General features: G+C 32.2%; 1 protein-coding gene and 1 long non-coding RNA gene across 5 annotated transcripts in view; both read right to left on the bottom strand.

Annotated features, from left to right (window-relative positions):
- Positions 1-206: 206 nt before the first annotated feature.
- The window catches only part of LOC143048860 (uncharacterized), a 107,955-nt gene continuing 86,378 nt past the window's right edge, over positions 207-21,783 (bottom strand). The window contains exons 3-6 of the mRNA XM_076222728.1: positions 2,845-2,920; positions 1,987-2,133; positions 1,473-1,503; positions 207-733 (exon numbers count right to left, since the gene is read on the bottom strand). Coding sequence (XP_076078843.1) covers positions 595-733; positions 1,473-1,503; positions 1,987-2,133; positions 2,845-2,920 — 393 coding nt within the window. The 3' untranslated portion in view covers positions 207-594. The remainder of the gene's footprint in view (positions 734-1,472; positions 1,504-1,986; positions 2,134-2,844; positions 2,921-21,783) is intronic.
- Positions 3,988-14,333, bottom strand: LOC143049766 (uncharacterized). Of its 4 annotated transcripts, none has more exons than XR_012970307.1 (6): positions 13,881-14,333; positions 12,468-12,549; positions 11,657-11,743; positions 9,471-9,653; positions 4,619-4,726; positions 3,988-4,194 (listed from the first exon to the last, which is right to left on the bottom strand). It is a non-coding gene; the product is annotated as an uncharacterized LOC143049766 (long non-coding RNA). The 4 variants fall into 4 exon arrangements; XR_012970308.1 differs by having other exon boundaries at positions 11,657-11,719; XR_012970305.1 differs by lacking the exon at positions 11,657-11,743.

The raw sequence follows: 21,783 nt of genomic DNA, 5'->3' as shown, positions 1-21,783 counted from the left end.
CTGAGTTAAATGACCTAATTGTTTATCAAGCTTGGATATCAATAAATATAGTGCAAATATAATGTGTCAAAGCAATCATCAATTGTTTCTCCTTTGATACTAAATCATGTGTTACATTTAACATTATTTCAACTAATTTAAAAAGAAGGTGTGGTATAATTGGTAATAAAAGAGAAAAAAAGAGAAAAAAACATTTTGTATATATTACGAACAAAAATAGTTTCAGCAAATAAGATTCATAATAAAGAGATAAATATACTCATCATATATGTCAGCATTTACATTTAGTTTTGTAAACATATCATATTTTGGTGATAAATCTTACAGAAAAGAAAGCCCAAGGTTAAAAAGAGATAAACATAAGCTAAACAGAGGGAAATAGAAAACATATACCACAATATTTTACGGAAAACCAATGATTGAGCAATCCCACCCTTGTAAAATATGTGATAGGGAAGAATTTTCAGTTTCTTGTACACTGATGGGTTGAAATATACATATAATAATACATAATTTTGTTGCAATATTGATTTGACCATGTTGTATGTTTACGCCATAAATGTAAATCATACGTTGATAAAATAGAAACATAGATCAGATAATCATATTTTCATATTGTTTATCTACTGTAGGTATTCTATCAATCTGGTCATACACATTTTGACTATCTTTTATTCCAAGTTCTTGTTGAGCAGAAACATTGTCCAGCCCCACTTCTTCGTATTGGCACCCACTACAAAAATTTAGGTATGTTCGAAATATATTGCCTCAGCAATGTACTTTGTAGATGGATCATATTTTTATTATTTTTTTTTTACTAGACTAAATAACGTTGCAGTTGTCAATTTACGACGTACTCATTATTGTCATTATGAATATTGAGAATTGTAGTTCTCGGCATTGATGGTGCCAGAATTGGTAAATATATTTTATAATTGCCCAAAACTTTAACATTATAATTGATTTGATCACTCAAAGTCAAAGGTCTTGTTCATGTACCACATATTTAAGTGCACAAAAACGATTAATGTATAAACTATTAAGTCTGGAATCGCTAACGGATCAGTTCTTCGCATGAATATCTTAAAGATATAAAACACACAAGATTAGAAACTAAAAGAGTTACTTATTGTACAATCACTAGACCAATCCGGAAAAAAATGTTGTTGGCAGGAAATTATTTGCTTTTTCTTGAAGATTGTATTGCTCAATCTTTCGTATCTTTGTAGTGTTAATATACAACTGTTTATGTCTTTTACCACGGAGTTGTCACCAATTATGAGTTTCCCTTTTACATCTTTTCGTTTTTATCAATTACTATCGCAAATCATACTGTTAATAGTTGTACATCTGATTAATCTATAACGATTATTTTGTTAGGTCATTTTTATATTAACTGATTAATAGAACTTGTTATATTATGTAAACACCATGCACAATGGCAAAAAAGTAGAAATACGAATTATACATACATTTTTGACTCTTCTTGGGTATGATTTGCTTCTGAAAAAACAGTAGTAACAACTCAGTTTAAAGGAATATCCTCTATGCAATTTTATACCAATATAACAATCACCTATATGTCATGTTTAGTTATTTTATTGGCACTGCCTTATACTATGACTCCTTCACAGAGATAAAAACGAAAGTCAGACTTTATATGTAATTTATTGTAACTGAAATTGCGATAAAACATTTGAATAATACACTATATCGGACGGAACAAAAGCCGTCAATATTTCATGACGTCACATATTGTCACAAGGACTTTTTTCACTTTAATGGCTATGTAATAATCTCTTTTTTACAATCTTGGTTTTATTTTTAAATCAATTGGTATCTTCTTATTCGAGGGTTTTGATTACTGAACTGTTAATGTTTATAAACAACAACACATTCACATCTACTAATGGAACAAATGCTAAATAATTCGATATACATTCCCTAGATTGTTACAGCAGTGCCACAGCAATAACGAAAACATACTTGCTCGTTTAGAAATTATATTTCGTCTGCGCTTCCGGATTAAACAACATACAAGGCCAACTACAATGCCACTGAATACAACACAACCAACTGCAGCTCCAACTACTGTTTCAATTGAATATCCTTTAGATGACACTTGTGGTTGTGCTAAAAAATAAAGTTTCTATCTAAAATACGTTGCAAAGATATCTTGATATACATGTATTAGGATAGAATTATACAAATCTGAATAGATGAGACCATTTTCAATCATAATTCGACCCATGAACAATGTGAAGACTCTTTAAGAATCTTGAATGATTATATCAAAAAAGACCAAATGGCGCTTCAAGAAATATAAGAAGTGATAAATATGAGGTTGTACACCTACATACATTTCATAGACAAAATTGGAAAATATACAGGGTTGATGAAATAATGAAAGAAAAAAACAACATATATATATATATAAAAAAGGCAGCAAAGTTATGAGCCACTTCAATTACAAAAGTAAGATAAATGCAAAAAAAGATTAATTCTTACAGAAATACTATATATTTCATTGACATACAGCGCACATCATTCTTTCGCGAAGTACCTAACTAATATTGAAAAACCTGATTTTTTCTCATACTATTTGACATACATATCGTAAAAACGCTGATTGCCTACTGTCTAGTCTGATTAAGTGGATAAAAACCATTTAACCAGTTTTTGTTTCAAATGGATGCATTTTTAAGGATTTAACGGTATTGGAACAGTAGCGCACCACTTATTTAGCAACTCCAGAGTTATTTTCCATGCATATACTAATTTTTCTTCAACGCTGTTAGAAGTTAATATCACCGCAATAGTATATATAAATAAAACAAGTCTTACATTCAATTGCTGATGACGCGTAATAGATTTTTCCCAGTTTTTCTCCAGCTTGGTTGATTGCATTTACTGCATATATCTGAGAAAAAAATTAAGAAATAAAATTCTGCCAAACAGACTGCATTTTAGAATTTCTAAGAATAGACCCTTATATGTTTCAAAAACTGCTACATACACAGGTAAAATAGCTACGGACGTTTTACGTCCGTAAAAAATCCGTAAAACGTCCGTATTATACGGCACGTCTACGGACGAATAGTACCACGGACGTAAAACGTCCGTTGCTTCCCATCCGTAAAACGTCCGTAATACGGATATTTAGTACCACGTCCGTATTACGGACGTTTAGTACCAAGGACATAATACGGATGTTTTGTACCACGGACGTATAACGTCTATTATAATTATGCATTATAATATATATATATTATAGTATATAACACACTTATTGTAGTATATATAACACACTTATTATAGTATAGTTTGATTTTTATGTAACAGTTGCATTGTATTGCTGAACTTTTGATGGAACTGTCAATGATAAAATGCTATACTTTTTTTTAAGGTGATGATACTTTTTATTTGCATTTCCTTATATCATGTATATAGTCTCCTAGTGTTCTATCTAAAAAAAATATTCTGATGCAATACACATACAAGGATTTTGTCAAAGAACTTTCTGTCATACAGTGACTTGTTGTTTAACAAGTTGAATATTGATGGTATCTTTTTAAACATTTTACATGATATTTCAAGAGTAAATCAACAATAATCAAAAGTATTTCAGTGGTGGTCTTTGGTTCATATTTTGCTTTCATGTATTAACTTGATAAAATAAGGCTCTTAGTTTTCTCTATTTGTCATGTCCAAACCGTTTCACAACACACTATATAGTTCATTTTTTTCATTGTTGGAGGACATATGGTGACCTATAATAGCTCACTATCACATCATGTGAACTCTGGTGGATATTTTTCTCATTGGCAATTCAACCAAATGTTCTTACTTTTATAAGTCCTTTTAATTATATATCAAGAGTAATTGATCTCAAGAGTATAAATTGAGAATACTGTAATGTTTCCTTTTTACAGTTTTGAATGTATCCTTTTTCTTCAAACTTTCTTAGAACAAACATAATCTTCAATCTTCTTCAAAGTTCAAAATTTTATTTCCAAGGATTTATATTCACATTATAATTTCTCTACTTTCCAAGTCTATGAATGTCAAAATAAATGTCTTCTTTGTAAATTTAAACGTTCTATTTTTTGTAAAATTCCCAAGTTTGTGAGGTAGTCTTCTGTGTCCTGTATTCATGGTATTGGTTATTCTTCACCATGTTCACTGTGATGGTAACTGAAATAAAATATTAATAAAGAATATAAATCTAACTTCCATGAATTACATAAGCTAATTGTTATATGTTTGCAAATTCATTCTGTTAATGCAAAATCATTAACTGGTCGTTTTTTTTTTTGCTTATTTGAATGTCCAGTGGCAAATATTTTATGTTTTCTAAATAACAACGTTAACTTATCAAAACATAATATTGGCCAGTCTGACTAGGTAAGTTTGTAATGTAAATGCTATGATAGTCTGAATTTCTGACATCTCAAGTGTGTGTGTATGGAGCAGAAGGAGGCGAGCAGAGTAAGGCTTAATGCATGCATTGAATCAGAAAGTGAGAAAAACACTGTACATGTACAATTAAACTTGAAACAGTTTTAGGTAGATAACATAAAATTATTTAAATTAACTGCAATTCTACAGATGAACTTACTTTGATATCAGGTCTGTTTTGCAGGGCATTCACACCTACATGACATACATGTTCAACAGTAATATCAATCCTTGCCAATAATGTCCTTTCCTTTCATTTGGTAACAAGCTAAAATTGTATATATATATATATATAAATTAATCAAGAAGTCCAGACAAAAACTATATGTAGTATGAACCGATGCTCACTAATTTATACCTTTCCTATATACTTTTACTTTTAAGTAAATTGAAACAAAATGTAAGCTAACAACAGAAAGAAGATCAAGTTTAAGCTTATAAAAAAATCCTATATACATGTATGTGCAGATTTTAATAAAAGAACAACCTTTCAATGTACCTTGGCAATTGATAAACTTCAATTGAATCATAATTTCCTTTCAATATGCACATCTACATAGATGTCCTTATTATCTACTAAGTTTCATGAAATTCTGTTGTGTGGATTCAGAGGAGTTGCAATGACAAACTGTTGAAGTAGTAATAAAGCAAATAAGTTCAAAGGGGCATAACTCCTAGAAAAAAAAATGAATTGTAATTTCCTGTTGATATGCACATCTACATAGTATGTCCTTATTATCTACAAAGTTTCATGAAATTCTGTTGTGTGGATTCAGGAGAGTTGCAATAACAAACTGTTGAAGTAGTACATTAAAGCAAATAAGTTCAAAGGGGCTAACTCCTAAAAAAAATAAATTGAATCTTAATTTCCTGTCGATATGCACATCTACATTGTATGTCCTTATTATCTAAAAAGATTTCATGAAATTCTGTTGTGTGGTTTGAGAACAGTTGTGATGACAAGAAACAGGACTGGACGTCAGACAGACAGGTCAAAAACATTATACCCCCAAAACTTCGTTGAGTGGGACATAAAAATGCTGAATATCATGAAACTTAGTTAAATTGTTCATATTTTTTGTTGTAAGCTCCCATTTGATTTTTATAAATTTAAGTTTGTCAGTTTCTGAGTTATAAGATTTTCTTCATACATGTCATAAGAAAAGGGGTGACTTTCAAGTTTTTGGAAATACATGTATCCTTAAAATTTCGTTAAACTTTGATGACCGATTTATAGCTATTAAGAAAACCTCCTTTTAGTTTTCTTTTTATAAATTTCTGATATACATGTGACATTGAGAAATTATTGTTTGTTTGCAGTCTGACAACAGATTAACCAATTATTGCGCAACAGCCCAGTGTATTGCACAACAGCAAGAAATCTTTAATTGAATATACATGTAGATTCAATTCTTGAATTCATATAAACTGCTACTTTTGCATAGGTAATGTTTCTGTATTTAAAATCTGTAGTACTGGACATTTACTTTTGATATTTAGTATCATAACTTTCTTTACTTAAAAATTATTGTAACATTTAGGTACGTTACATGTATAAGTCGTTCCCAAACCTAATTACAAACATTAATGTGTAAACTATGTAAAAGTTTCACAGTCAATGAACCATGATGAGGGGGTGGGGCTATATAATCTCCATGGAAACAATACTTGCAAATGCCAATAAATTTGCATACCAAATATTATTGACTAAACATAAGCAGTTTATCTTAAACTGATCTAATCACAAACTAATACATTTGTACATGTAAACTAAGATAAGGTTCAAAGTCATTAGACTGTGACTGAGGGGGCAAGGCCAAATATTCTCCATGGAAATGAGATGTGCCAATGCTTATACAACTGAATACCAATTAACATTGCCCAACCACTAATGGTTCCCCTTGAACTGACCTAATCACAAACTAATACATGATAACTTAGAAAAAATTTCAAAGTCAATAGACCATGACTAAGGGGGCGGAGCGAAATTATCTCCATGGAAATGAGATATACCAATGCTTATACAACTTCATACCAAATATCATTGACTTACCAATTGTGGTTCCCCATAAACTGACCTAATCACAAACTAATACATGTATGAGCAAAAGTTTCGAAGTCAATAGACCATGACTGAGAAGGCAGGGCCAAATAATCTCCATGGAAATGAGATGTGCCAATGCTTATACAACTGCATACCAAATATGATTATCCTATCACATGTGGTTCACCATAAACTAGACCTAATCACAAACTAATACATTGTTGATGCCGTTGCCTCCGAAGCTACAGTACTACATATTTTTTGGTTCAGAAATAGTACATAGATGCAAAAGTAGCTGTGTAACCAATTTCAAGTTCTTTGACTACATTTATTCAGAAACATATAATATGTCAAATATTTATTTACAATCCAAATTAGGACCTGTATCAAGGAGTAAGGAACTTGTCAACATTTAAGTGAAGCACTAATTATAAGAATTTTTGCATACATGTAGCAATATAATATTTCCTACAGAAAGTAACCAAAAGTTAGTGTGCAATAAATTCTATTATTGCATAGCAATATAATATTTCCCACAGAAAATAACTAAAAGTTAGCGTGCAATAAATTCTATTATCATATACTTAGACTTAATAACATATGATTTTTACCGTATGATAATAGCATTAAATTAAAGTATTTTCTATATTTTTCGAATTGGTGGCAATGGTGCTTAGCGGGCTGATATGAAAAGTTTATCACATGCTTCGATTGTTATCACATGCCTTTCCGTAACGTTATCACATGGCATTCCGGTGATACTCGGCAAATTCCGGAAAATACACCTTAATGCTACGTTTTCAGTGAAAAACATTACAAACTAGTGTACAAAACAATTATATGAATACTGGAAAGTATATTGTGTAAAATAATTAAATTAAATTAAAAAAAAATATTAAATAAATGCATTTTTTAAGTTTTTCTGAAACATAATTTAGAAAGTTACTTTAAAAAAAGTTGACTTTTGCAAACAATTTTCATCATGTATATTGTTGAATTAGTTTTTTGTCGATTCGTCCATATTAAAATGTTGGTTTTTTTTCCCTCTCTGTTGAGGCATATGATAGAAAGATTTCTTATTGAATGTATCAAATTTTGGGTCCGACGTCCGTGAACTTTTTACTCTTTCAAGATCTTTTCGGGAACCACGTAGAAGGATCAATATATGAATCTGTTATTTTTCTCTACTGTTGAAGCATATGATAAAAAGATCATAACATGTCATTTTTCATATCGCATGTATTATCAGCCCTCGGTCAATATCAGCCCTCGAGCCATGCGGCTCTTGGGCTGATATTGAACCTAGGGCTGATAATACATGCGATATGAAAAATGCCATGTAATAATCTGATAATATTGCACTAGTGCAAAAATCTTCAAAAAATCATGACGTTATCAATGACAAACTCTTAGTTTAAACCAATTTTTACTTTCAAATATTATATTGCTATACAATAAAAGGGTTAATGCATGAATATTGGGGTATATTGTCCCTCGTAGAACATATATTGCACTCGCAAGCTTATGCAATATAAAATTCAACTCGGGACAATATTCCCCAATATTCATGCAATAACCCTATAATATTGCACCAGTGCAATACATCTTCAAAATTATTGCATGAATATTGGGAAATATTGTCCCTTGTAGAACAAAAATTGCACTCGAAGCTCGTGCAATATAAATTTTACTCATGACAATATTCATGCAATATCCCTATATTATAACTACAATTGCACAATATTAATCACTTTACCATAAGTTATTATAAAAAAGAAGATGTGGTATGATTGCCAATGAGACAACTATCCACAAAAGACCAAAATGACACAGACATTAACAACTATAGGTCACTGTATGGCCTTCAACAATGAGCAAAGCCCATACCTATTGCTTGGTGTCAAGGTAATTAAGAATCTCAAATTTGATAAAAATAATTAAGCACGTATTCTTCATTTTGTGGTTTAAAGTTTCTTTAGACAAGTAAGATGCTGAAAGAATATAATATACAGATATAAACAATACCAAATATTCACATTATTTTTTCAAAATGGTCTCAAAGCTTCAAATTTGCAATTTCTTTAATGAAAAATGCACCAAAAAAAAATAATACCTGTAACACTTCGGTTTTGTACATTTCATGAGCAGGAGATTATCATGATTATATAATTTAGTCAAATACAAACTTATAACTCCATAAAAGTATCGTGCTTAAGCCTTTACATAAATTTCAAGAAAATCAACCAAAAACTGACCAAAAAAGGACTCATTTTTGCGGAGTTATCTCCCCTTCCAATGTTAATTTCCAAAGGAAATATAAAATGCCACTTTTGAAATTTCCTCAAGTTAGATTTTATGGGACTTTTTTCTGTGTATATAAAGGGCATAACGCTATAGATTAGAACTAAAACATTTTCTGTTTTAATTAGTTTGAGGTTAACCGTTTCCTCCATAATGACGCTTTTTGACCCCACCCCTTTACTCCATAATGACGCCTTGTGACGCCTGTGTAGTACCTCAGTTGAAACGCATTGACTACAAAATGTCTGCATATTAAAAAAGACTTTAAAAAAATTGTATCCAATATGAAAAGGATATTCAGGAGAATATCTGACTTGAATTTCATTGATGAAATGTTCGTTTTTACAATGCATTAATACTTTAAACCTGATGATTTTTTTTTTATTGAAAAAATCCTATGCGAATCAAGTTTGTAAAAAAAAAATTCCATGGAGGAAAGGGTTAAATCTTAGTTAAATTGTTTATGGTTTTGTAAAAAAATCAATTTGTCACTTCTAACTGTTAACATGGATAATTTTCAAACTTGCCCACAACAAGAATCAAAACTTGGAACTCTATGACCTCAAATTTTAAAATAAATCTTGGAAACTACATGTCCATGATTTACCGAGTTTGACAAGAGAGCAAAATTATCAATAAACTAGGCATCATTTTAATATAAACATACCTCTCATCACAAAATTAGTCATTGACTACTGCTCCTCTGTGCTCATATGCACATAAATCAATATAATGACAATCTATGAATCCACTATATAATCTAGACAGCAATGACCAAAATGAATTCTGTTCTGTTGCTTATCTTCTCCTACTTCTCAAAGTACTTGTACTTGTACATTCTTTGAAAATGCTAAAAGAAATAATGTTTCATGAAATGAAGTTATAATATCTGCCAAAATTGCATTTAATATTTGATCTTGCAAAATTGGCTTAGTTTTGATCTTTTAAACTAGACCAACAAACTTTCCATGAAAAAAAAGGATAGCTCTTCTTAACCTGGTAAACATTTTAACTCCAGGTCAAATTTGCTCTGAATGCTTTAGTTTCTGCTTTCAGAGATACATGTACAAGCCAAAAACTGCATTTTACCCCTATGTTCTATTTTTAGTCATGTTGGCATGTTAGTTAGCAAGAGGTCATCCGACACATATTTCTAACTAAATAAGTGTAATTTAGTGGTTCAATTTGTCTTATCTTGCTGTTTATCATATTTCTTTTTGTTCTGTTTTTTTATATTTTACATTGTATAAATCAGTCTCTTAGTTTTCTTGTTTGAATTGATTTACAAATTTGTGATTCTCATATAGGGTCCTTAAAAACTGAATATGCAGTATTGGCTTTGCTCATAGTCATTGTTGAAGGATGTAAAGTGACCTATTGTTGTACATGTTAACAGTTAACTTTGATGTCACTTGATTTCTGGTGGAGAGTTTTCTTTTCTTGTTAAGGGTGCAATCAACAGTTTTTTTCTATGACGTCATATTTTGAGGGACCATGTATAAGTGACCCTTAGTGGTGGACTGATTAATAAAGATACTTGTATAAAACTAGATATCACTGGAATCAGAATGTTCTCTAGTTTATAATGGAATAAAAAAAAGTGTATTTTTAATAGTATAAAAAAGTTTTATCCAGAGAAACTGGGAAAAACATTGCCTAATTTAAGCTTAAACAAGAGTGCACACGCTGAAATGTCTCGCCTTCTATACTAATCATTGATATTATGTTGATAGTCCTAAGTATAAAGCTAAGCTTTAATACAACTGTCACATAAACTTAACATTAACCAACATAACTAAACAAAGACCAATGAACCTTAAAAATGAGGTCAAGGTCAGATGAACCATGCCAGGCAGACATGTACAGCTAACAATGCTTCTATACAAGATATATAGTTGACCTATTACTTATAGTTTAAGAAAAATAGACCAAAACACAAAAACTTAACACTGTGCAATGAACTGTGAAAATGAGGTCACGGTCAAATAAAACCTGCGCGACTGACATAAAGATCATAAAATATTTCCATACACCAAATATAGATACCTATGGCATATAGTATTAGATAAAAAGACCAAAACTCAAAAACTTAACTTTGACCACTGAACCATGAAAATGAGGTCAAGGTCACATGACATCTGCCTGCTAGATAGGTACACCTTACAATCATTCCATACAACAAATAAAGTAGACCTATTGCATATACATGTAGTATGAGAAAAACAGACCAAAACACAAAAATTTAACTATAACCACTGAACCATGAAAATGAGGTCAAGGTCAGATGACACCTGCCAGTTGGACATGTACACCTTACAGTCCTTCCATACACCGAATATACTAGCCCTATTGCTTGTAGTATCTGAGATATGGACTTCACCACCAAAACTTAACCTTGTTCACTGATCCATGAAATGAGGTCGAGGTCAAGTGAAAACTGTCTGACAGACATGAGGACCTTTCAAGGTACGCACATATCAAATATAGTTATCCTATTACTTATAATAAGAGAGAATTCAACATTACGAAAAATCTGAACTTTTTTTTCAAGTGGTCACTGAACCATGAAAATGAGGTCAAGGACATTGGACATGTGACTGACGGAAACTTCGTAACATGAGGCATCTATATACAAAGTATGAAGCATCCAGGTCTTCCACCTTCTAAAATATAAAGCTTTTAAGAAGTGAGCTAACACCGCCGCCGCCGGATCACTATCCCTATGTCGAGCTTTCTGCAACAAAAGTTGCAGGCTCGACAATAACCTGAAATCAGGTCATGTGCACACCCCTGAAGACATGATACCTGCACATTTTTCATAATCAAAGTTGTATGAATTTCATAGATTTTTACCTGGTCTTTCAAAAAATTCATGCTTCAGGGTACGTTCGCCTGCTCCATAAAGAGCTACAGTGTCTGCAAATAAGTTTTCAATTTTCACTGCCAAAAAAAAACAGACTGTTTACAGTGTTGTCTCCCCTCAAAACATCATCATGTATATTTAATCTAATTTTTTTAATTATTTTAATCATTCAACCTGCTTTAATTGAAGTTAATTAATATATCTTTACAACCAAATACAAAAAACATGATACTTTTTCACCAATTATGTTGATAAAAAGGGACTTCCCTCCATGTCTATTTTTAGTTGGGGAATAACCCCTAGTTTTTATACGAAACTGTTTATAGCAACCTAAACAATATTTTATTTTGAAAATAAGGGAGCTACCATTTGCTTTTTATGGGGGGGGGGCTAGGATGAAATTTGAAAAAAATAGGCAGGACAGAAGTTTTGAGTGTAAAAAAAAGGCAGGATGAGACACTTTGCAAAAAAAATGCAGGATGACAATTTAGGTAAAAAAAAGTCGGAATAAACTAATAAAAAAAAGGCAGGACCGAATAGAGTGAAAAATAAAAAGGCAGGACAGAAATTACAACTGAAAAAAAATGCAGGACAAAATTTTTCATCCTAGCCCCCCCCCCCCCCTAAAAATCAAATGGTAGCTCCCTAATTATGTAATTTAAACATTATTATCATAATTACAATATGACAGATTTATAAGTGGAAAAAAGTGAATTTACACTTTTAAAAATTCCTCTATTTTCTCATTCACTATCACCATAATCACCACATTTTTTGTATTTTTATATTAACATTACGTACATGTAAAGCAGACCTTTCACCTTCTCAAGGAGTCCACTTCCCATGTACAAGAGGAGGCCCAAACAGCTTGATTTTGAGTAAGCTAAAAAAAAGTTCAAATAGATTATGATACACTAAATAAATACATAAATTACATGTACATAATAATTTAACAATAAATATGAATCCACAATCATGGTTTCAGAAATGACACATCAATTTAAATCAATAGATATCATACATCTGCATTGGCTAGAGGTACATGTATAGGGGGAGGGTTAAGATCTCATAAACATGTTTAACCCCGCTTGAATTTTGCGCCTGTCCCAAGTCAGGAGCTGTTGGCCTTTGTTAGTCTTGTTCTATTTTTAATTTTAGTTTCTTGTGTACAATTTGGAGTTTAGCATGTTTAGTATGGCGTTCATTATCACTGAACTAGTATATATATTTGTTTAGAGGCCAGCTGATGGACGCCTCCGGAATTTCTTGCTGCATTGAAGACATGTTTGTGACCTTCTGCTGTTGTCTGCTTTATGGTCGGGTTGTTGTCTCTTTGACACATTCTTCATTTCCATTATCAATTTTATGTATATTAAATTTTTATATCAGTGTTTTATAATTTCTGGGTAGTCTAGTAGTCCAAATTATTATGACGTCTTGAAAGGCTATTATAATATTATTTTTTGGACGCTTTACTCTAATGTACAGTAAGGCGTCAAATAAAAAAAATGTAATAGCCTTTCAAGAAGTCATAATTATTTGAACTAGGTAGTCTAGATAAGTACAAATTTATGTAAATAAGGGCAAATTTGCAGACTTTTATTTTTTATATAAATTAAATATTAATTATATTCATTTGGATTTTACCCAAGTCATGCAAGTTGGGCAAGGCCATTCTTTGCAGGAGTATATTTTACAGATTTTAACCATTTTTATATAAAGTAGGGCAATTTTTTTTTAAAGCAGGACGAGTTGGTAAGGAAGCCACCACTTGACTTTTATGGGGTGGGGGCTACGATAAAAATGTTATCCTGCATTTTTTTTTTAAAGTTGACAGAACTCCAGTTCCGCATATTTTTCAAATAACATCCAAGCACCCCCCACACAGGCACTTGTCTCAGAAAAAAAAATCCTATATATATGTATTAAATATGTATTATATTAAGGTATATAGGGAATATGTGACATGGTGACCCCCCACCTCCAATAAAACTCACATGGTAGCTCCCTTAACAAGAGTGGGACATTTTTAGAAAGGGAGACGTGTTGTTAAAAAAGTAGGCCGTTTTGGCAGTGCGTCCGTTCTTGCCAATCTTCTGATCTTTGTCAGACTGATTTTCGGGTTTGCATGCGATGAAATTTATAAATTCAAATGTTTTTTCGTGAAAAGTATACCACTAGCATCTTCTTAAATATTTGCATGATAATATTTACCTTTCGGTGCGCTTTCCAAGTACAAAATAGCGGGTATGTAAATAATCCATCAAAAAGACGCACAACTTTCTTGTTTAAAACCCGGTTTCTTCAAGTTAATCGACAAGCAAAACCATTTCAATTTATCTGTTTATAATAACTTGTTGATCCAACAGTTTTGAAAAACCAGAGGTCCTCGTATTATCTATCAGACTAGTATACATCTTTCCATTCTTTTTAACTGTAAAACATGAATTCAGCAGCCGACGAGCGTCCATGGATGAGTTGCGTCATAGTGTAAAAAACGGCAACGGTGATTTTTCCGGGTTTTCGTATTCCATTTGTCAAGCTTTCGAGAATACACTTTACGATCATTTACGTATATGATTGAGAGTTAGTCCGGAACCCGGTCTGGAATCAAGAATGGGGATTTAAGTATTGAAAATAAATACAAAAAAGTTCAGAAGTGGTACACTGAGTAAACGTCAACCTTTAAAACATAATTACACTCTCCTCAATCATATACTAGAATCTGTTACATCTGCTAAGTACTTAGACATCACATTACAATCAAACCTTAAATGGGACAAACACATAGATGACAATATATCAAAGGCCAACAAAACTCTCGGCTTCCTTCGAAGAAATCTGAAAACATCAAACCAAAACATCAAGAGCCAGGCATACCAAGCACTTGTCCGTCCCAAACTCGAATACTCTTGCTCAGTTTGGGACCCCCACACTTCAGAATCTATTTCAAAGATAGAGATGGTCCAAAGGCGAGCTGCTCGGTATGCCTGCAACAGGTATCATAATACTAGTAGTGTATCAAACATGCTGAACACACTAAACTGGCCTATTTTGACACAACGCAGACTGCGTGCACGACTGGTTATGATGTACAAGATCACACATCAACTTGTTGCTATACCATCTAGCACAATTCTCATTCCATCAGACTCAAGAACCAGAAAACATCATTCTCACACCTTCAGACATATTTATACATCAAAAGACTCGTACAGATTTTCATTCTTCCCATACACAATAACTCAATGGAATCTTTTACCAACCACAGTAGTAAATACACAGACAGTCGACTCTTTCAGAGATCAGCTAACATATGCTGTTCTCTCCACTATTATTTAAAAAACTTCATCTCATGTACATAGTTTTAATCACTACATCTGTTCTTTGCACTGTTTGTAAATATAACTTAATTTTAATAAATAGGCCACGTATGCACCAGTTATTAATCATCTTTATTCAGATGGAAAACTGGAAAACTTAAAGAAGAAGAAGAAGAGTATTTTAAAATAGGCCTCTGTTATAAACAAGGATTTGTCTACAAATCAGTCACGGCCGCTTTATATAAAAGATAAAACTATGAAGAAATGAATCGGAGACATAGGCCTACATGACATTATCATACATCAGTGGCGGATCCAGGGGGGTTAGACCCCCCTTTTTGGGACGATCAATGTATTTGCAGGGGGACATAGTTAGAACCCCCCTACCCCCCCTTTTGTAGCCGTCCCGCCGGCTAGACCACACGACCACCTTGGCCTCACAATGAATAAAGTTTTCGGTGGCCGTGTGTTACCTTTCCTCGTCAGTTTTAATGTAGCGTCGTACTACATTACATGATATATAAGCCATGGAGATGTTATTGTTCAGTACAAATTAATGCAAGATACAGTCACAGAAATTATTATATGTATAAGAACGTCTAAGTCAGTGACAACTCTACAACAGATTTATCCATCGGATCACCAGCAATGATGGTGATACATGGCTGTGTATATATATATATAGTACAATCTTTATGAATTTGGTATGATATATATGTCTGTATGTTTGTCATGATGTTTGTGTATAACCAATGTGTATTGTCTTGGTATCAATCCTATGATTTTGGATTTCAACCCAATAAAAATTACTGACTTACTTAATACTATACACATCCTAGCTTAAATCAGAGAAGAATTAAAGTCTTGGACACTTATTATGGGCGGGGGAGGAAGGGGGGGGGGTCACTTATGTATTCATTTAAGTGCAATCAAAATTTTACCAATCGGACAGACCTTCAGTTAAAAATTCGTGTCAAGCTCTTTTGTAATCATGATTATTAGGAAACATCTTATAAGTTTTCCTACTGTCTCCTTGATTTACTCGATACAATTAAGATTCTAATAATAGCCAGTGCTACAGCTACATTATCAGCCTGATAGATCCTTGAAATGGCTAAATTTTGGACTTGACAATATATTTTGTTTTATAATTCTCCTCCTATATTCAACGTTAAGCTCACAAGATCTTGTGGACGACATCAAAAGTTCAATGTGGAATAAACAAAACTTAATTAACATAGTTTTTTCACTGCCCCCCTCCCCCACCTTCTTTACTTAATTTTGGAAAAAAATGATTGAATATACATGTAAAATTGATGTGAGATAAGCAAAACTTGCAGCAATGTTTACCCATCCACCACACCCCTAAACTATTTGATATTTGATTTAATTTTTTTTATCCTACATTGATCTTTTAATGTCGTCAGTGTGTCACTTATGTTATCATGTTTGTCAATATGTCGAATCAAGTCAAAATTGTACTTACTAAATTTGCAATTGAGATGTAGGTTGCCAAATTTTGAGAAGCCACGGGAAGTTCCGAACTGTTCGCTAGTACATGGCATGACTAGTGGGGCCTGTTTTTTTAACAGTCGTTAACAATAGACCTACAGCAAAAGGCCCTGTACTTTAATTTTCTGTCTTGCCTAAAAATACTTTAAATAGTACCCCTTTCTTCCCATAGTCCCACAATAAAATAGAAGCTTAGCAGGTAATTTGCTCTTATTCCACACCAAAGGAGGATAAATGTATGATAACATTTTAATGTTTATACCGGCATTATTCTACATACATTGATTCTGAGACTACTTTAACATATACATTCTAAGGGCTTTAATATATTAAAGGGCGGGTACAAAATGTATAAGGGACGAAGGAACACCATGTGACTATTGCATTGGTTGTTGTGATTAAAACATGATAAGAGTGTTTCCTTCCCCCTGCATCTTATGATCCTCATTGAACAGTAGAAACTACTTCAGACATTAAACAATCTGAAACTTTTCAGGTACTTTCTATATGCTCATGTGCAATTTCTTGTTAGCATAGTTTTGTACTTGGACAGATAATCAGAATGATCAACAATCAAGTATATTAGACAACAGTCAGGTCTATTGCCATTGGTGAAACCTGGTATGAGGTAATTTTAATTCAGCCTTGTACAATATATACATAGACTACAGTCATTTTTGCTCAAGCATTGCAAATAAGGTTAAATGTTAGATGTTTTATATTGTTTTAACTGCTTTTATGGCAATTATTTAACCATCCATCATTAGCATGATTAGTTGGTTGTTTGAAAGACACCCAGCAGGGGCAGATCCAGCCATTTTAAAAACAGGGGGGGGGGGGGTCCAACTATATGTCCCAATTCAAATGCATTTATCGGCCAAAAAAAAAGGGGGGGGGGTTCCAACCCCCGGACCCCTTGGATCTGCCACTGCCAAGCACTCTTTGTATTTATAATTCAACTTAATTGTAAATATAGAAAGATTTTTAGAACGTAAAACGGAAACTGATCACATCTTGATTGACTGGATTTACCGCTAGAAAAAATCGTCAAGATATTTAAGATCGTTAAATCGCCGTTCAGATCGATAGCCTCATCTGGTAAATCAGTTCGTTAAGGCATGTCAAGACGGAAAAGACTGAATCGTCTAGCGGGTTGTTTAGACCCGTCAAGACCGTGTCAGACCAAAACAGACCATGGATACAAAAGAACATTCAAAATTTTCAGACCCTGTTTAGATCCGTTCAGTATACCGGTTTGATACCACTAGTTGCGCCCCTTCTACTCGATAATGCATTTTAGATTAATACATGTATATATGTATTTTAATATTAGAATTTGAAGTATATTTTGATTAATTAAAAAAAAAATTAAATCTTGTGTTGATTCTTTATTTCTTTTCTTGTTTTGTTGAGGAACTAATAAATCATTCGTCTATATATGTTGTTTATTTTTTAATAAATGTTAGTTTATATAAATATATATTGATAATTAAATGCAAAGACGTATGTTAATTGTATACACACCAGAATGTATGCCATAAATTTAACCTTGAAATGTTGTGAACACTGGTGAAAATGTTTTTTGTATTTGAAGATTAGTAACGGAAAATCCTAAACGTAACCTAAAAAAGTTAAGGAGATGATGTATGATTGCCATTGAGACAATCCACAGAAATGCAGCAGAGGCAAATTAACAGTCATGCATATTTTTGTTTTATGCAAGACAGTTTTTTTAATTCGTTTTCTGTTGATATATGTCCTAGTTTACCGTTGAAGCTGTTGCTTTTTTTGTATGTTTATTTTTTTTCGTGCGAGTTACTCTATTAAAGTTGGAACAAAAATATTCCCGACATCTGGAAATTCGAAAAAAGACTTCCCGGATCCCGAAACCTGATCATATACTGATTCAGTCTCTGTCGGGACGGTGTTAAAGTATCACCGTATAAAAATGTTCATTCAAACAATATATCCGTATAATATTTATTTTCTTATCCATATAATATGTATATAGTACTTTGTATATACATTGTATATATATATGGCGTTAATTTAAAATAAAATCTGTTTTAGTTAAAATGGTCGAGTTCAATGGCACGTGCTAGTAATCAACCGGGTCAACAGGTAACAAAATCAATGATCCATAACGTAAGAAAGTCCATGCCTATTATATTTTACAATTACTCTTTTCATCATGCTTGATAAAAAGGTCCAAACGTTAATAAAGAATCAATGAATTTGTGTATACACGTATTAGTGATGTCTGACCTTCAGTTTTTAATATAAATTAATGCTTATGTTTTTTTATATTGAGCAAAATAACGAATGTGAATCTATTATACGTTAAAGGTTCTTATCATATCATATATGTCTAAACACTATACCAAAAGACCATGCAAAATATTTGAGCGCCGCATGGAAAACCCTTAAATAAACATGTACTGTTAGGAAGTTTGTTTAGTATTCTAAAGAAACGTTTCGCTTCTCTACTTATATAGTTTAGAGAGTATTCCTTTAAATTGTGTCAGTTATATAAAGTAGTGTGTATTTGTATTCTATTTATTTATCTAAATGTATCATTATAATATACATTTTGTATTTCACAACTATATATACTATAAGTTGTAGTGTGATTGATTGTTGTTTAAAGTCCAGTGGCAAATACTTCATGCATGTTCAGGACCAGCTGTAAGTTTATGACATGTATGGAACTCACCGGTGTAGTTTTCACGTGTTATAATAGATAAAAGAATAATTAATTTTTAAGATATCGAAACATAAAGGAGGCAAGGCGCATGGATTATCCGCACTTATCAGTTCTTTTCTCTGTTTTGTCTTAAAAAAATAATTTGTTTTTTTCGATTTTTTTAACAAAACGATAACTGTGGTGTATACGTGCTGTCAGACGAAAGATACATATGTGCCCTCTAAATATCTTTTTTACTATGGATTGTTTGCTTTCGTATTGACGTTTAACACACAACTTTAATTACTGACTGTGATGTATGTAGAAATTCAAACGTACTGGAGAATGAAGGATGCAAATCCAAGCTTTGAATTAAAATGGTCATTAAAATTGCCACACAAATAAAAGAACAAGTGTAAGTGTTGGAATGACATATACAATTTAATTTTGATTTTACTTTGGTAACTGGACAAAATTGAAGAGAGGCAGCCCGATCTTTTCTCCTTTTTGTTACGAGTACAAATACACTGATCTTAGTTATTTCGTAAAGCATTTCCGTTAAATAATAAAATCGCGCGTGATTATCTAACAAATACTCACAGTGCAGTGTAATTCAACTTTTGAGACAAATTATATCAAGTTATAGAGCAGTCTAACGGCTCCAACTAAAAATTTGAACCCTGCTATGTTGGGGGTTGGGTCTACCATTTAGTTTGAAAGTTCCAATCATACAAGCTGTTTCACCCTTTTTATTGTGATAATTGAGAATTTGCATTAAGGTCTTGGTCACGTGCCGAGTGGCACACGCTGATTAAAAAGTTATTTAACTTCACAATTACTATATCTATTGATACCATAGATATGAGTAATATACTAATAATTATATTCTCTTATATCCATTTTCTCTGGGGACTTAAAACGTCGTTTTAGTGAAAGTCATTGGAGCTAAAACTTTCTTCTTAGTGCACTAAGAAATCCGTTGCGGTATATACACAACGGACTCGTTGGTCTTAATCACTACTTTATACCTTAGATTTTATCACCTTAATTTTCACATGTATAATACTACTTATTATTTGATGCATGACATATAAAGGAAGATATTTGAAAGATTAAAGCCTGCATTATACATGTTATACACTAACAACTACCGAAGGCTGATAAGTATGTCATCGAATCATTTGTGACTTATACACAAAATATTCACACTGTCGTTTGCTAAATATGGAAAATGATATATAGAAGCGACGTAATCGTAAAGATAGATATAAGAACCTAGGTGGATTTAGGGGGGCAGGGGGTCCGGGCCTCCCTTTTTGGGAAAAAATTTGGTTGTTTAAATAGGGAATCACTGAAGCGTGACTGGAGCGAACCCCCTCTTAGGTCAGTCCGTCGGCCCCCACTTATGAAAATTTCTGGATCTGTCACTGAAGAAGATGTGCATTATGGTATGAATGCCAATGAGTCAAAGATATTATTAAGTTGTACAATAATTGGCTAATTGGCAATAAAATAGTTCCATGTTTTTAAAATCAAAGGTTTTGGATGTCTTCGATTTCACCGTTCCTGGTGTAAAACAGTCCCTGACTATACCGAACGTTGACTTATTATACGAACTAACCACTATCACACAATTCTCACAAGCATTGCCCGTGTTATTACTTATAATGTCATACAGCCCGTTTGGATTATCTACAATTATGTATCATGTATTCGTTATTTTTTTTTTATCTAGTATTTAGTAATTCAAAATAAATCAACCTCACCACACACGTGTGAATAAATATAAAAGGTAAATCTGGTAGCAGTATATCTAACTATTTATATTTATGTTCCTGCATGGGTGATGTATACAGTTATATATATATATATATATATGCAGATTTAATGGTTATACAAAATGCATTCATGTTAACGTAATAAACGAATTTGGTAATTGTCAGTGTTTGTCGGGAATACACGTACTTGTCATAATTATCCCTACATTTGACTGTTTTTCCCCGAGTGCTAATCATAACCTACGCATACGGTATGGAGAGATTACTAGAATAGTTTGAAAGGGTTTAAGCTATTATTTCGTACCCAACTGTATTTAAATTTTAATTTATTTACTTATTTACTTATTTATCCATTTTTTATTCATTTATTTATTAAAATTTTTGCTCTTTCAGTAAACTTTTATTATTTTTTTTTTCATTCCAAATTATGTTAATTACCACATGGTAAAAAATAAATTATTTAATGCCCAATAAGGCGCAAGCCAGGGCCGACCGTACAAGGGCTGTATCTGTATAGCCAGTCAAGGTCGTTAAAAACTTCAATTTGTTCAACTGTATTTGACACAAAATCAGTTGTATTGTACTCATTCTTCACTCAAAAATTAGAAGTAGAGAACGAAGTCGACCTATGCATAAATAAAACTTATTTTCAAAGAAGATTGTTCAGATGCTTGATCATGATCAAGTGTTTATTTTATCTGGAGTTAAATCAAAATTATCCAAATAAAGTATTTTCTCACATATTTGACAAATATATTTGAAATTTTTACTGGAAAATCGTCGTTTTTAGCGTCGTAAGAATATATATGCAGCAACGGATG

The sequence above is a fragment of the Mytilus galloprovincialis genome, chromosome 10 (genome assembly GCF_965363235.1).
Source record: "Mytilus galloprovincialis chromosome 10, xbMytGall1.hap1.1, whole genome shotgun sequence".
NCBI classification, from domain to species: Eukaryota; Metazoa; Mollusca; class Bivalvia; order Mytilida; family Mytilidae; genus Mytilus; species Mytilus galloprovincialis.
Note: the sequence above shows the minus strand (reverse complement) of the source record. Positions and strands in the feature narration are given on the sequence as shown.